The sequence below is a fragment of the Panulirus ornatus genome, chromosome 10 (assembly GCF_036320965.1).
Source record: "Panulirus ornatus isolate Po-2019 chromosome 10, ASM3632096v1, whole genome shotgun sequence".
NCBI lineage: Eukaryota > Metazoa > Arthropoda > Malacostraca > Decapoda > Palinuridae > Panulirus > Panulirus ornatus.
Genome location: NC_092233.1, coordinates 61,067,809 through 61,083,706, shown reverse-complemented (window position 1 = coordinate 61,083,706; position 15,898 = coordinate 61,067,809). Strand labels below are relative to the sequence as shown.

Below are 15,898 nucleotides of genomic sequence, written 5' to 3'. Positions count from 1 at the left end.
TATACTGAAATGGTTATCATAAAATAACATCATTATATCTAATTTCTGTTGCCTTTAAATTCGTATGATACTGGTAGTGCTCTTGAAGAAAGTCATGACATACACAGATTTCATAAACAATAATAAACAAATATAATCTTGCTCAATGGTCTTGTTTCTGTTCTTAGAAAGCAGTATACCAATTCTGTACAAACCAATTATGAAGAAAGACATGCAGAAATTCCATCTACCTTCATAAGCATCAATCATTTTACAACCAAAAAATCTCAAAGGAACGTATATCACAAATAATAAAACTTCACAATGGGATGACTATCTGCTTAGTACAGGAGATCCAAAGTATTTACATAAAAAACTACATGTTAAAAAGGATACCCCTACGAAGCAAAATAAGCAAACTGGATAAAGATGTCATTAAGCGAGCTGAAAGAATGGTTCTGAGGTAAATTCACTGATGAGAATAGCAGCATAAGCTTAGGAATAATAGGTTCTCAGCAAACATTCAGACAATGAAATTCACACTTAAACAAAACACAATAGATATAACCAAAAGAAAATCATCACTCTATTATACCTAATTATTTTTCCTATTTTCGTAAGATACAGTGTCCTCAAAAAAGAATGTCCACCCTCCATATATTTTCAAAAGCGATACATGGGTAAGGTTTATTATGGGTGCAATCACCTGAAGCTTTCAGGATGAAATCATCATAAATCAGGTCACTGAGCCTAGTGTTTCTAAAGGTTTTTGCACCTGCAACTCACTTCGGTGTGCCTCATGCTATCTTGAGCAAAGGATGTTCTTTCTTTACTCTTCCTGGCTACAACTTCATTTTGGTAATTTCACTTTTGGGTACAGTATCTCTTCCACCTATGCTTCAAAATGGTTGGCTCTTACCTTTCTACAGTGGAGAAAGCCTAAAATCTTGCCTGGAAGCATGAAAATGTGGGAACTCATGAAATTTCTAGTCACATTGAGCACTCAAAATTCATGATCAGGCAGCTACTTACTGAAAAACCTAATCAATGCTTTCTCTCATTCAGGAGATCAAGACTCTATATAGGACCCAAAACAATGACCTAGAATACTTCAGGAACTTTGCTAATTCCATATGCAGACATCTGCAGATGGTAAAAGGTGAAGGGAGAGATGACAAAGTACTGAAATGGAAGTGTGACATCACCTCTGAAAATGTATGAGAAGGTGGACAAGATTTTGCACTATAATGTCAGGAATTGCAGAATAACAGTTCGATTTGCACACATCCAGCCTCTGGCAATCAAGTATAATGTTCCAGTTTAAATAAAAAGCTAAGCCCCACAAAAGTCTATTACATGGTTAATCCTGACAGCTTCATATGCCAAGGTTCAGCTCACTCCTGAAACTTCTCTACATTTCATATTTCATACTATTTTCACAACTCCTCTCTTTTCATCATCCCAGCTGTCCCAACACTCTCACTCTACATTATACCTCTTCCTAAATGCAGCATATATACATAACTTATTTATGGTGGCACTCACAGCATGGGCAAAACATACTCTAGCAAAGACCATCTTTGGTCAAAAGATAAGGAGCAGGACAAAAAAAGCAAACAAACTGCCACATGTACACATCTCAATATTCATATTGCAGAATACTTACTCTGATGGACAAGGGATGCAATATGCATCTGGGTCTTTGAAAATCAACAAAAATTCAAATACAGGTCTTTAGACAAATTTTACGATTTGAAGTGTATGCCTACTATTATGAAGAATGAATTATCAGATATACTGGTAAAAAGGAATATTTTATGCTAGCAAAAAGTGAGAACAAAAATGTAGAAAAATATTTGAAGAGATGTTCAAAAAACCTGTTTTTTTGAGGTGATGTTGGTAGATGGCATAAGATTTATGATCTGGTGTCTCTAATACTGTAGAGCAATCATTAACAAACTAAAGTAACAATCTTAATAGCACAAATAGTGTCACATACTGATAATTACTGTTAAAACTTATGAGTTTGCAAGTAGTACATATCTCATCAAACTCGCTACAATAGTAATTGTAATGCAATCATTCAAAAACTGAGGAAAATGAAAAAAAAAGGAGTGTATGACCAAAAACAGCTTCATGTAATGATAATTATTGTAAACATTTGTGTGTTAATGAAAGTGCATATCTCATTAAATTCACTGTAATGGTGTTGTTCGTATAAAATTCACTATTTGATGTATGTAATATCAGAAGAGCACTACATTATAAACAAAATCATGTAAAGAAATGAAAGACAAAAAGTCCCAAATTGATAATTTCAATGCAGACATTTGCAAAGGTGATGTCATTACATCTCCAATGTGGTGTGCATAACATTATAATACAATCATTAACAAACAAGAGTAAGAAAAAGAGTAATACCAAACACAAACACAGTCATCAATTACTAACTAATGTAAAGATTTATATGAGGATGCCTGTTAGCTGTATGTACTTACTCATCACAGATGTATCATGAGGGGTCATCTCTTTGGGTGCAAAAGTGTTAGTGTGGGGCTCTACAGGTGTTTGTAGACCTGACTCTTTAAAAGCAGAAAGGTTGTAGGTAGAGGAAAAGATGAAACAATGAAGATAATTCCACAGCATCACTCTTTGCAGAAAGGAAGAGTTATTGTATGTCACTTTTCATATGGGTGGTTTCCATACGGGAAAACCCTGTTTATGGAGTGCCCTTATCTTACTTGGATTGCCCTAAGAGCACCAAAAGGACCAATCAGTATATCATTTGTATACTTGCCAGGGAACAAGGATTTTCTTTTATATAAGGATGGCTAACAATAATCACTCATATCTCCAACAGTGAGTTAGGAACAAGGGAATCTTATTAAACAAAATCCTTATAGTATATCCATGTATCATGGGCTATCTGACAGGAAGAAGCCCAAGGAAGAGCAAACCTTAGAAGGGACAGATTACTCCCAGAGTGAGTTTGTGATGAAAAGGATTTAGCTAACCATTCCTGAATCCACCATCTGGGAGTTAAAAAAAAATCTATAAGACTTGGTTCCTGCTCTAAAATCCTTAAATCTTTACTAAGGCAAAATGTGATGATATGAACAAACACAAACATCCCAAGAAAGGTACAGAAACCCAAAAAGTAAAGCTCCTGGAAGCAAGATCTAAACAATTACTTAACTGTCTTTACAAAAACAGCTTAACCTTGCTAGATGATATACTATTCCTACCTTGCAAGGGAACCCCAGTCTCCTTTTGCTTCATGGTGCTGCAGTGGCTGAGGTACGAGACTACCAGGTTAGTGCCAAATGATTCAAACCCGCCCATTGTGACTCTAGGGGTGATCTTCGACCTAAAAATAGCTCCAAATTGCTCCTAACCATGTGCGGAAAACAGTCTCTATAAAACAGAAAAAACTCCCTTCCCCCCAGGATCAAGCTATGGGAGCCTCATGTCAAATAAAATGCCACTCAAAGTCAATCTGGGAAAGCCAAACCAGGAGGCTTGACTGCTTGACTTACTGACCCCTACAGAAAAAATACCACAGCTTGAATCAATGTTCATCATTCTGGGATGATACCATTCTAGTCCGAACCTTGGTGTAGTAACCCTCTAAGGGATCTATAATCTAAAAAATTCTGACAACAGAAAAATAAACCAAAAGCAGCACTCTGAATACATACAGTCAGTGCCAAAAGTAATGGCACAAACAGGGACATTGCAGTAGTGATATTATTATACAAAGCAGAGCATAAATTGATATATATCACTGAGCAAACAGTTGTCTGCCACCTTAGTGTTCATAGATTGGTGAAGGAATTTAAGGAATTAGGCGAGTCTATTTCACCAGCTCCACTTCTCCACATCCCAAGTCTGGAAAGCTAAGATCAACATCTAGAACCTGTACAAACATTACAAGACAAGTCAAGGCTTGTCCATCCCTGGTAGAGCATGCAAAATTGTGCAATAACATCCTAAATTGCTTGAACATGTCTTGCTATGGAATATTCAAAAGTTACTTCATAGTGCCTCATTTGCGATTCTGTAGTCTTTGTGCACGATGTAAACCTCTACTAACTGCCACCCAGAAAGATAAATTAGTGAAATTTTGCAAAAAATACAGTGTTTGAGACAAGGAAACATAGAGACCCATGTTATTGAGGGACGACTTAACATTAACTGAGACCGAAAACATTAGAGAGAGGGTGTACAGACCACCCCACACAGACCCATCCCTGCCACAGTACATAGAAAAGGATGCAAAGCATCCTCCTTCTCTTATGTTTTGGGGCTTTTGCAGCTACAATGGTGTTGATTTGGGAATCTTATCCAAGGATCTAAAAGTGAACCAGATCTATCTATCTTTCTATACCTCTGATGCCTGTTCCTACCAGGTAGTGTTAAGTACTTAGATCTACTTATTGACCATTTACCTGATTCATTTAAAAGTGCAAAGGCAAAAATACTTTTTATGCAGGATGGGGCTTCCTGCCACATAGTTAGTTCTGTTACAGAGTGCCTGAACAATAGTGAGGTGAAATATTCCCCAATCTAAGCCCAACTGAAAACCTGAGGTCTATTGTGAAGCAATGATTATATGATATACACATATCTTCTGTACCAAAGCTTGAGGTGGCAATTAAGCAGCTATGGAGTAGCTTTTCTCCTGAACTATCAAGAGTCTTGCTGACAGCATTCTCAACAGGCTACAGGACTGCATCAAAAGGAAGGGGAATGCAATGAGGTATTAATTATGTTGGGAAGTGTTAAGGCCACAGCCTATAAAAAATTTCTCATTTTCAAAAGCTTGCATGCATACTTCTGGCGCAAAGTATAATAAATCTAAAATAGTACAAACAGAATATTAAAAACAATTCACTCTACATGTATACATTATGCCGTAAGTAAATTACTGAGGGATATTCATACTTGGTTGAATGGAAGAAGCTACAAAAGAAGGGTTGAAGTTAAACATCCATAGCGTGTGGGGATCCTGCGAAGTATAAGGCGCCCAACACAATCAGATGAGCAACAATATCACTGCTGAATGGAGGGTACTGATTGGCAGATGGGTGGACCCAACCAAGGAACAGACTGCAACTACTGAACAGGTGGTTAGCAAGAAACGAAAGGCATTTACGTCACCAAAAGGTAAGGGGTTTGAGGTTTTAACCTTGGGGATCTTATAGCTTCTCTCAAAGCTGAAACTGCACACCAATCCTGGAGATAAAACTACCTTGAACCATTAAAATGAACACCACTATCATTCAGCTGAAAATGAACAGAAGACACAATATACAAAAAATATATTCCAAAACAATCATGGAAAATAACTTCCATATACGCCTGACTTTTCACAAATTTCATTCCAGCTATTCAAGTAATAGTTATTTACTAAGCTGCTATTTATTCTTCCTATCCACATGTATCAGCTATTTTCCATCCGCTTTTCTATCCCATACAGCACTCAACCCATGACAATCATCATTCACTTTTACTGAATACATAGAGCCATCCAATACTTTTCAAATTTAATGTCTACAGCATGCACTTAGTACATGATTCAATCATGCCACAGCTCACATAAGGCAATAAAATTAGCATTAAATATACTATAACCCCTGTAGCATGATCCTGTATGACTATGGAAAAGAAGATCAGGACAGCACTAATTCAGCAGATATTAATCACAATTTAACCCTCAACTGCCATGACAAAGCAAAAAACCCCAAAGACTAAGCCTGCTAAACTTAAAAGCTTGAGAATGTTAATGCCTGAGTGACAAAACCTTTACTATTCTTGCACTGCAGCTTGAATGTGGAAGGGCCCACCTGTTGCCAGGGGTCTCCACTGTCACTCCGCGTCCTCTACTCGGTCGCATTTCACGCTTTTTTATTGTCCTTCTCTTGGCCTGCAATCAAAAATCTTTCTCAAATTTTAAACATAAAAAGTACTATGCTCACAATATGATACAGCATTGGTTATCAAAAATTCAACACTACAGCAGAAATATTCACAAGACCGAACAAAGCCACTTTAACTCTCAACACCTGTGAGAAAATATCAAAAATATCAATCTCATTAATACAGGAAGATTAAGAACAACTTGATATGCACTCAGTATTACTCTATATGCAAGTTGGACATGAAATAAATAGTTAAAAGTATCACTCATATCCTGGCTCAACAATACTGTTAACTACATCTCACTTTACACTTTCCCATGAGCCTTCCCTCCTTCCCTATAAACCGACACCCTGACTTGAGGTGAGGTAACATTCCTGAAAACCTGCCACAAGTCAAAATGTTGTAATTCATGCAAATAAAACCCACACAATACATGGGTTTACATTCCTGAAAAAAATTTTTCCTATTATTCCAGGGAAAACTTTTTCCAATCTAATTCTTATGAATGGACTATGCCTGAAACAGTTTACCATGAATATACCACCCTCTCTCATGATGAAATTCAGATGACTTTAAAGAAAACTTGCAGAAAAGTTTCTCAGATGATGAAGATGCACGCTTGAGCTGCGGCTGGAGTGAAATAGGGTTAAGTGAGGATTACTGGGAGGGACAGGGAGAAATAAACAGGTTTGTCTATGCCACTATGAGTTACCTAATTCAGTAAACACTAACATATAAAAGATAACATATAATGGAAACTTACCAAAAGGCATAAAGATGAGGGCTTTATGTGGGAGCAGAATGGGGTGATATGGGGGTTACTAAGAGGGAGAAGGAGGAGTACAAACTATCTATGCCACTCCAGATGCAGACTAGGGTAGTCTATGTCACCCAGTGAATTATCCAACTTAATTTTTGCCAAACCACAGGTCATACAAATTTCCAGGAACCCTTCATAGCATTGCCATTTTCTAAATGAAACACTATCATAAACATTCCCTTCCAAAAAAAGCATCAAGTAACCTTAGGCAGCCTTAAACTCTTGGAAAGTTTTTTCTTGACAATAGAATCCTGGCTCATACTCACATCCAAAACAATATATTCACATCACATGACACAATTATTGAAATGCACATCCTCCTTCCCAAGTAACTTTCTATAAATACACAAACTCTAACCATGAGTTTCTTGCCATCATCAAACCTCCTAAGCACCTTTAATTTCATGCTTAAGAGTGACAGCCTACACACTTCCCTAAGTATCTCTAACATTCCTACAAGACACTGAAATGTATATATTTTGTTTGGATTCAGCAAATATTGGGGTGGCAGTGAACACAAACCAAAGAATACTTCAAGCACTTTTTTGTTTATAAGCGGTCTACCAGCGAGTGGGATACAGATGTATTTTGCCAGTCTGTAGGATACAACTTGAAAGATATTTTGCTGTCATGTCATAAAAATATGCATAGTAAGTACAAAAAGGATAAAATATTCAATTGTTTTTCTAAAAGTAAATGGTAAACAGCTTGTGCAGTTGTGTGCTGAAAAACGACTGGTGATTGGAAATACCTGCTTCATAAAGAGGGGCATACATACATATACTTATGTGATCAGGAGAGGTCAGCAGGTATTATTGGAATATATATTAATTAATAGGCATGTGTAAAAGAAAGACTTTTGGATGTAAATGTGCTGACAAGGGCAGCTGGTGGGGTGTCATATTACTATCTTGTGGATGCAAGGGTGAAGATTTATAGAGGTTTTAGGAAAAGGGGAAACAATATTGGAGAAGAGAGTGGTGAGATTGAGCTTGGAAAAGAGACTCAAAACTTCAGTCTTTTCCTATCACTGCTGATGTCATGATCCCATAAGCGCACACACTTACCTCCTTTGAACTACCTTACAAATTCCTCTTTAATTATCTTAATCATTTTGCTCAAACTTAAAAGTCATTCTTTGGAGAACCCACTCTCAATGTCCATAACACTTCAGTAATGATTTATGAATCACTTTTTTATCAAAATAACTAAATATTCATGTATAAAGTATTATTTACATTTTCTACTGAAAAATTGCAATCAACAATACAAAATACGCTCATTTACAGAGGGGTGTATCAAGTGCATATAGGCTTGGACCTTCTACAGAACATTTATCTCCAACTCCAGCACTAGAGAAGGAAAAAGGTCATTTAAGAATACACTGTTACAAGTCTAATAATCAGAACACATTTAATGAAAACTCACCAATACTGTAGGTCGACCCCGCGTACCACGGGACAATCTGCTAGGTTCACCTCTGGCCTGCAGAGTTCCTCCACCTTCCCTGCTACCACTAACGCCATACTGCTATCATGGCAAAAATTTCACTCTATTAATCCTTTTGTTAGCATAAAAAAAGTCAAAGAATCAAACTGCAAAACCTTTAAACAGGAAATTACTATAAAAGCAGATCTTTACCTTCTTATGTTTAATTGATTCTCTCTGCTTACAAAAGTTTTCTTATCAGTAAATGAACAATGAACTCATAAGCACACATCCATTCTTTACCCATCATCTGAACCTACCATCCACTGCTAAGCCCCATAGATTACTGCATCATTTACTTTGTGACTTTATATACCCTAGTTTAACTTTATTTACATCACATCATCTCTCATATACAGCAGTGTCCTGATGATTCAGAGAACCTTTCAACATCATCTGGGATATTCCTTGTATAGTACCATCTATACACAAAGTATGTACCTCCACTAAAAACAGCATACATCACTGACTAAGCTTACTGGTTTTCAAAGGTTTGTGGCCATCAACATCTTGAAAACAAAAATCTATTACGATAAAACTATTAAACTTCACATATACAAGGAAAGTTATCCAAAAAGCACAAACTCTAAAGCAATACTACAAAAATACAACATACGCTATGTGTATAATCAGCTAAACCTGTATGATAAAATACACACTCAACTCATCAAGCAGGGAAGTGATGCAAACAGGTAAAAGTACTTATCATCTACAATCAGATGAAAAGATCATACATCTGACATACAGCTCAAAGGCAAAAAAGTGAAAATCACATGGTGAAAATACATTGATCTGATGGAAATCGGAAAAAATCTACCAGAAGTACACAGCTAAAGTGTGGACATGGGATGACTGTAGGGTGATGCCACCAACAGCTCTATAAGAATGATATAACAAGCCTGGTCTGGTTGCTGTATAGTTACTGAGCTCATTGAATGAGCACTGACAGTAATCATATATTTCATGAAAACCATGATGGTGAAATTCAGTGATACACCTTATTTTGTCCATAAAATTATGCTTTGACCACTGTGTGCAAGCGCTCTTTCTGATGCACACGCAGCTCAGTCTGAAGGTGAGCAAACAATCACTGATGCCAATATTTTCCAGTAAGGCCTGTTCACCAGTAATATCTGACAAAAATACTGAAAAAATGTGGTTGATTAAAAAGATAAGTTTATGCACAAGGGAAAGGAGGCTTAATGGACACTAAAAAGAATACAGTGTTGCTGAAGTAGCTAAATCTAAACAGCATGCCAATGCTATTTTAAGCTTTTATATCTGAGTCAACTGATAAGTCCCATAAAACAACAGCACCACAAGGAGTCATCCCTGGGGCAAGTAAACTTGCAATCTAAGACTATTCAGCCATGAGAATAAATCATGAACATAAACTATTCAAGTCAAAAAATAAAAAATTAAGTGGGTGAATGATAAGTCCTTGCACCTTTCAACCCATTACTCTGTCACCATTTGAAGAAAACAAGCAAATTCAACAGCTACTTGTATAAACGAGGAGGCACTCAAGTTCTCTTCCTGCTAGAGTCATCTAAATATCTCTCTGGCCAATCCATATCATTATCTACACATCAGGACATTAAATATCTAGCTCTTTGGGAACTTCCTCACGGGGGTAGCCATGATACAAGAGTCTATGGAACTGGTGAACTCCTGTGCCACTACTTAGCCTTTAGTGCTTCACCCTTATGTTCCTACTGACTACTACCTTGTATGTCTACCTACGTCCCAAACAACTACTACACAATGCTCTCGCCTAATGTTCCTACTCACTATTTCTACTTGATATTTCGAACTAATGCTTCTGCCTAATGTTCTTACCTTCTACTTCTATCTATTGCCCTGACCATTTTGCCAAAATGCAGGGATAGCACACAGCACTCACCACAGGAAAATCTAGCACTATGAACACTTGAGTTGTGTGAGTCGAGAACTGCAAAATGTTATGTATGACAAGGAAAGATTGTATGTTTGTGGACAGAATGCCTGCATTCCACATGTGGGTGAGGCAGAAAAAACAGACAGCTACCTGGGTCAAAGGAGTGCAACTTGATAAACAATGAAGTGTTAGCTCACTAAGCATCCACCAATAACCCATCTGATACCCAGAGTGGTAGTATCAATAACAATGTGCAGAATTTAAGTCTAACCTATCTTCTATCGAACAAGTTAACAAAGATGAGAATAAAAATAAAAGGGCCCCCAGTTATATTCAAAACAGGGTAAAATGTAGTACTTAATCAAAGCAAAAATAGAAATCTAGTTTTAAAGAATCAGTGCTAATGGATATACATTTGCACTGCACACTAAGCGGCCAGCTTAAGAAGTAATGAAATGAAAATGCTTATTTCTTGATCAATTGATACTAAATTTTTCAATCATTACTGTATATAATTCCATTCTATTAGCAAACCTTCCTTATATCTTATTTTGCACAATTTGGGAACCTAAATCCAAATCTCACCAAAAAACTAGAGATTCTAAATATAATGAAGTTTTAATTCTTAAGCAAAGTCTAATGTGAGATAGTAATCATGATAACCTCCTCCTTTTATCTTTTACTATCTTCCACTCTCTTTATTGACAGTAAATTATTCTCCCATAAACCTCAACTCCCATTACCTCTCACCCACTCTCAAGAAGTTTCAGCTTCTTGTAATGTAAGCTACAAAGATAACTTCCTTTTAACAATCCTCACCGGGTGTCTGGATCCTCGGGGTCTGCCTTCATTACCATTTGATCCATAATTTGGTCCCCAAGAGCCTACAACCACACCAGCCACTTGTAGCTGACCACCCCGAGAAAAGATCCTTCCTACTCCACCACCTGCAAATAAGAAAATAATGCACTTTCATTTGTGTACATAATCAGAAAGGCCTCTTGCTATTAAACTATCTTTCTTCTGATAACCCTTAAATGATAATACATAGCTTTCAAATCTCCTCATACAGAAGGAAATCTCCCATTAAACAAACACTTTTCTAGACAACCCCTAATCTTCCAATAAAAATATGTCCTCCTTATTTTCAAAACAAGAGAAAAAAATATGGATTTTCAGCCCTTACTATTTCCAGTGAGCAAATGCAAGCCTTCACTCACTCTTTACATTAACCACTTAACTGTGATGTCAGCAGCTAACTCATTTCAGGCCTGTCCTTGGCCAATCAGCAACTACTATCAGGCTGATGTATTTTTTTTTTTTTTTCTTTTTTTTTTCTGTCTCCTGCGTTTGCGAGGTAGCGCAAGGAAACAGACAAAAGAAATGGCCCAACCCTCCCCCATACACATGTATATACATACACTTCCACACACGCAAATATACATACCTACACAGCTTTCCATAGTTTACCCCAGACGCTTCACATGCCCTGATTCAATCCACTGACAGCACGTCAACCCCTGGTATACCACATCGATCCAATTCACTCTATTCCTTGCCCTCCTTTCACCCTCCTGCATGTTCAGGCCCCGATCACACAAAATCTTTTTCACTCCATCTTTCCACCTCCAATTTGGTCTCCCACTTCTCCTCGTTCCCTCCACCTCCAACACATATATCCTCTTGGTCAATCTTTCCTCACTCATTCTCTCCATGTGCCCAAACCATTTCAAAACACCCTCTTCTGCTCTCTCAACCACGCTCTTTTTATTTCCACACATCTCTCTTACCCTTACGTTACTTACTCGATCAAACCACATCACACCACACATTGTCCTCAAACATCTCATTTCCAGCACATCCACCCTCCTGCGCACAACTCTATCCATAGCCCATGCCTCGCAACCATACAACATTGTTGGAACCACTATTCCTTCAAACATACCCATTTTTGCTTTCCGAGATAATGTTCTCGACTTCCACACATTCTTCAAGGCTCCCAGGATTTTCGACCCCTCCCCCACCCTATGATCCACTTCTGCTTCCATGGTTCCATCTGCTGCCAGATCCACTCCCAGATATCTAAAACACTTTACTTCCTCCAGTTTTTCTCCATTCAAACTCACCTCCCAATTGACCCTCAACCCTACTGTACCTAATAACCTTGCTCTTATTCACATTTACTCTTAACTTTCTTCTTTCACACACTTTACCAAACTCAGTCACCAGCTTCTGCAGTTTCTCACATGAATCAGCCACAAGTGCTGTATCATCAGCGAACAACAACTGACTCACTTCCCAAGCTCTCTCATCCACAACAGACTTCATACTTGCCCCTCTTTCCAAAACTCTTGCATTCACCTCCCTAACAACCCCATCCATAAACAAATTAAACAACCATGGAGACATCACACACCCCTACCGCAAACCTACATTCACTGAGAACCAATCACTTTCCTCTCTTCCTACACGTACACGTGCCTTACATCCTCGATAAAAACTTTTCACTGCTTCTAACAACTTGCCTCCCACACCATATATTCTTAATACCTTCCACAGAGCATCTCTATCAACTCTATCATATGCCTTCTCCAGATCCATAAATGCTACATACAAATCCATTTGCTTTTCTAAGTATTTCTCACATACATTCTTCAAAGCAAACACCTGATCCACACATCCTCTACCACTTCTGAAACTACACTGCTCTTCCCCAATCTGATGCTCTGTACATGCCTTCACCCTCTCAATCAATACCCTCCCATATAATTTACCAGGAATACTCAACAAACTTATACCTCTGTAATTTGAGCACTCACTCTTATCCCCTTTGCCTTTGTACAATGGCACTATGCACGCATTCCGCCAATACTCAGGCACCTCACCATGAGTCATACATACATTAAATAACCTTACCAACCAGTCAACAATACAGTCACCCCCTTTTTTAATAAGACAAGGGAGCAAATGGGAACTTCAGTAAAGGGCGCAAATGGGGAGGTGATAACTAGTAGTGGTGATGTGAGAAGGAGATGGAGTATTTTGAAGGTTTGTTGAATGTGTTTGATGATAGAGTGGCAGATATAGGGTGTTTTGGTCGAGGTGGTGTGCAAAGTGAGAGGGTTAGGGAAAATGATTTGGTAAACAGAGAAGAAATAGTAAAAGCTTTGCGGAAGAGGAAAGCCAGCAAGGCAGCAGGTTTGGATGGTATTGCGGTGGAATTTATTAAATGTATGTATTATTGTGTATAATAAATAAAAATCAATTGTCAGTATCCTTATCATTGTTATTAATATTATCATACTTGACTGCTGTTTCCCGCATCAGCAAGACAGCGCCAGGAAACAGACAAAAAAAAGCCTGTCCACTGACATACACATATATACACATAAACACCCATACACGCAAATATACATAACAACATATACATAAACATACACACACGTATACATATATACACATGTACATATTCATACTTGCTTGCCTTCATCCATTCCTGGCACCACCATGACCCACAGGAAACAGCATCACTACCCGCTGCTTCAGCAAGGTAGCACCAGGAAAACAAGACAAAAAGGCCACATTCATTCACACTCAGTTTATAGCTGTCATTTGTAAGTCATTTGTAATGCACCAAAACCACAGCTCCCTATCCACATCTAGGCCCCACAGACCATTCAATGGTTTACCCCAGGCATTTCACATGCCCTGGTTCAGTCCAGTCTCACTATGCAGCAGGTACCAAAGCAGTAATATTCAAGAAATTCTAAAAATATCTGGAGAAATCACGCAACCTTACCCTGGTGTGTGTTGGTCCTACCTGGTGCCCCTCGTCCTCTACCCCTGCTGCTGTAATGGGAAAAGCCAGGATATGGAGGAGGAGGAGGGCCTACTTTGTGACTCCCTACCCCAGGCATTGGTGGCACGGGTGGGTGGGCAAACTCTACTCTTAAACCCTCCAGGATTGCCTGTCTGCATCTTTCAACTTTGGCCACCAGATCTATTTCTCCATCACATACCTAGAGGGAAGGGAGTTTACTTATATGAGCAAGAACTCCTTTCAAATATAAATGGAAAAACAATCCTTATTGCCAATACTATGAGGAAACCATATGTAATAGGGGAAATAATAAAATGCAGAAAGGTTAAGAGTAAATCAAGTCTTTCTAATAAATATTTTTGCTCTACTATATTCGCTTTTCCTCTTCAATATACAATATATTTCTATCCAAGTACCTCTGCTTTATAAGAAAGGATAAGGAAAATGGAAAGAACAAATTCTTACACACTTAGAGTAATGAACTCTAGTCCTTCAATGGTACTGTACCTAATATCAATGAAATTTTTAAAATACTTCACCAGGAAGGATACAAAACATTTCAAAATTATCTACAACATATGCAAGCTTTCTAACATACCTGACAAATATCAACAACAATCCATTCTTATTCTCCAAGACAACAGCAACAATGGTTGGTTAATTACATATGGGTGATAAATGCAATATTTCTCTAATCAGAATATACCCAGTAAGAGCAAATATTATCCCATAATCACATGCCACTGGCAAATCTCACAATGAACTCTATATATTTCATTTGCTGTTCCCTAACTGTAGTATGGTTTATCTGGTCTGTTATCTAACATGCTTTCATAAACCCTCACAAGTTCATCCATTCCAAAACATTTCCGAACACATGTTACCACAACTCCAACTTTTACAAAGGAAATAATCATCATCAGACTACTGTATATATGTCTGAGTTTTGTTTGGTCAACAGAAAAATACAAATCCTCAAAAATATGGAGCCTCCCTTTACACATATCACTACCAACATAATCCACATGAAAAAAACCATATTCTACAGCATTTATCAAAAAGATCACAATGAGCTTTTGTGAACAATTACAACCCCTTTCCATAAAGCAATGTTTTATAGTTTTACTCACCTCTACTAGAGATCTGGCACAATTAGCTCTGATCAACTTTGCATGGAAGAGCTTTCCATCAAAAAACAACCATGGGCAACACATGAGCCATGGCACTGGTGCACCACACGCATCATTAGCAAACAGGGCTGTTTCCACTCCCATCATAAAGAGTGCTGCAAGCTGAGAGCCACGTGCTGTCACCAGAGGAAGCTGCCAAGAAGATAAAGCATTCATATGAAGTACCTGTTATCATATCTTTAACAATGTCTCAAAAAATTTACAAAAAATTTTCTCTCACAAGTGACTTACAAACTCAATTAATTTTATCAATTCTATTCTTCTTAGTACCATGCTTAAATTTTTCATAATTATTTGCCATTTCCCACATTACAGAAGTAGCACCAATACAGACTAAGATCAGTATTCTTTAATCACATCCATTCTCTGTTTGACATACATAATGAACAAAAATTTAGAGCCTCCTACCCACAGCCAAGTCTCACAAGCCTTTCTGTGGTTTCCCTTGACCATTTCACATCCCCTGGTTCAGCCCATTGACATGTTGTTCTGTATAAAATATTCCATCTTATCCTTGGTCTTTCCCTCCTCCTCGTTCTCTCTACCTCTGACATGTATGCCTTCTTTTATAGGGTCTGTCTCACCTCACTCATCCTCTCCATGTGTACAAGCTACTTCAGCAATGATCTTATCTATCCCAACCATATACTTATTATTAGTCCTCTTTCATACCTGCTATCCCTCACTCAATCAACCCTCCACACAACATATTGTCACCAAGCATTGCATTTCAAAAACATCCACTATCTTTTGTATTTTTTCATGCAGAGTCCAATCCTTGC

The 15,898-nt window shown here is 37.8% G+C and overlaps 1 protein-coding gene across 8 annotated transcripts in view; it reads right to left on the bottom strand.

The window, feature by feature from the left end:
- Window positions 1-15,898, bottom strand: part of LOC139751011 (constitutive coactivator of PPAR-gamma-like protein 1 homolog) — a 121,602-nt gene that overhangs the window by 19,221 nt on the left and 86,483 nt on the right. For 5 of the 8 annotated variants that reach the window (XM_071666082.1, XM_071666079.1, XM_071666075.1 and 2 more), the window contains 5 exons: window positions 15,057-15,248; window positions 13,906-14,125; window positions 10,926-11,053; window positions 8,150-8,251; window positions 5,783-5,905 (listed from right to left, as the gene is read on the bottom strand). In XM_071666082.1, the coding sequence (XP_071522183.1) occupies window positions 5,783-5,905; window positions 8,150-8,251; window positions 10,926-11,053; window positions 13,906-14,125; window positions 15,057-15,248 (765 nt within the window). The remainder of the gene's footprint in view (window positions 1-5,782; window positions 5,906-8,149; window positions 8,252-10,925; window positions 11,054-13,905; window positions 14,126-15,056; window positions 15,249-15,898) is intronic. The other 3 variants (XM_071666077.1, XM_071666080.1, XM_071666081.1) reach the window with 3 other exon arrangements.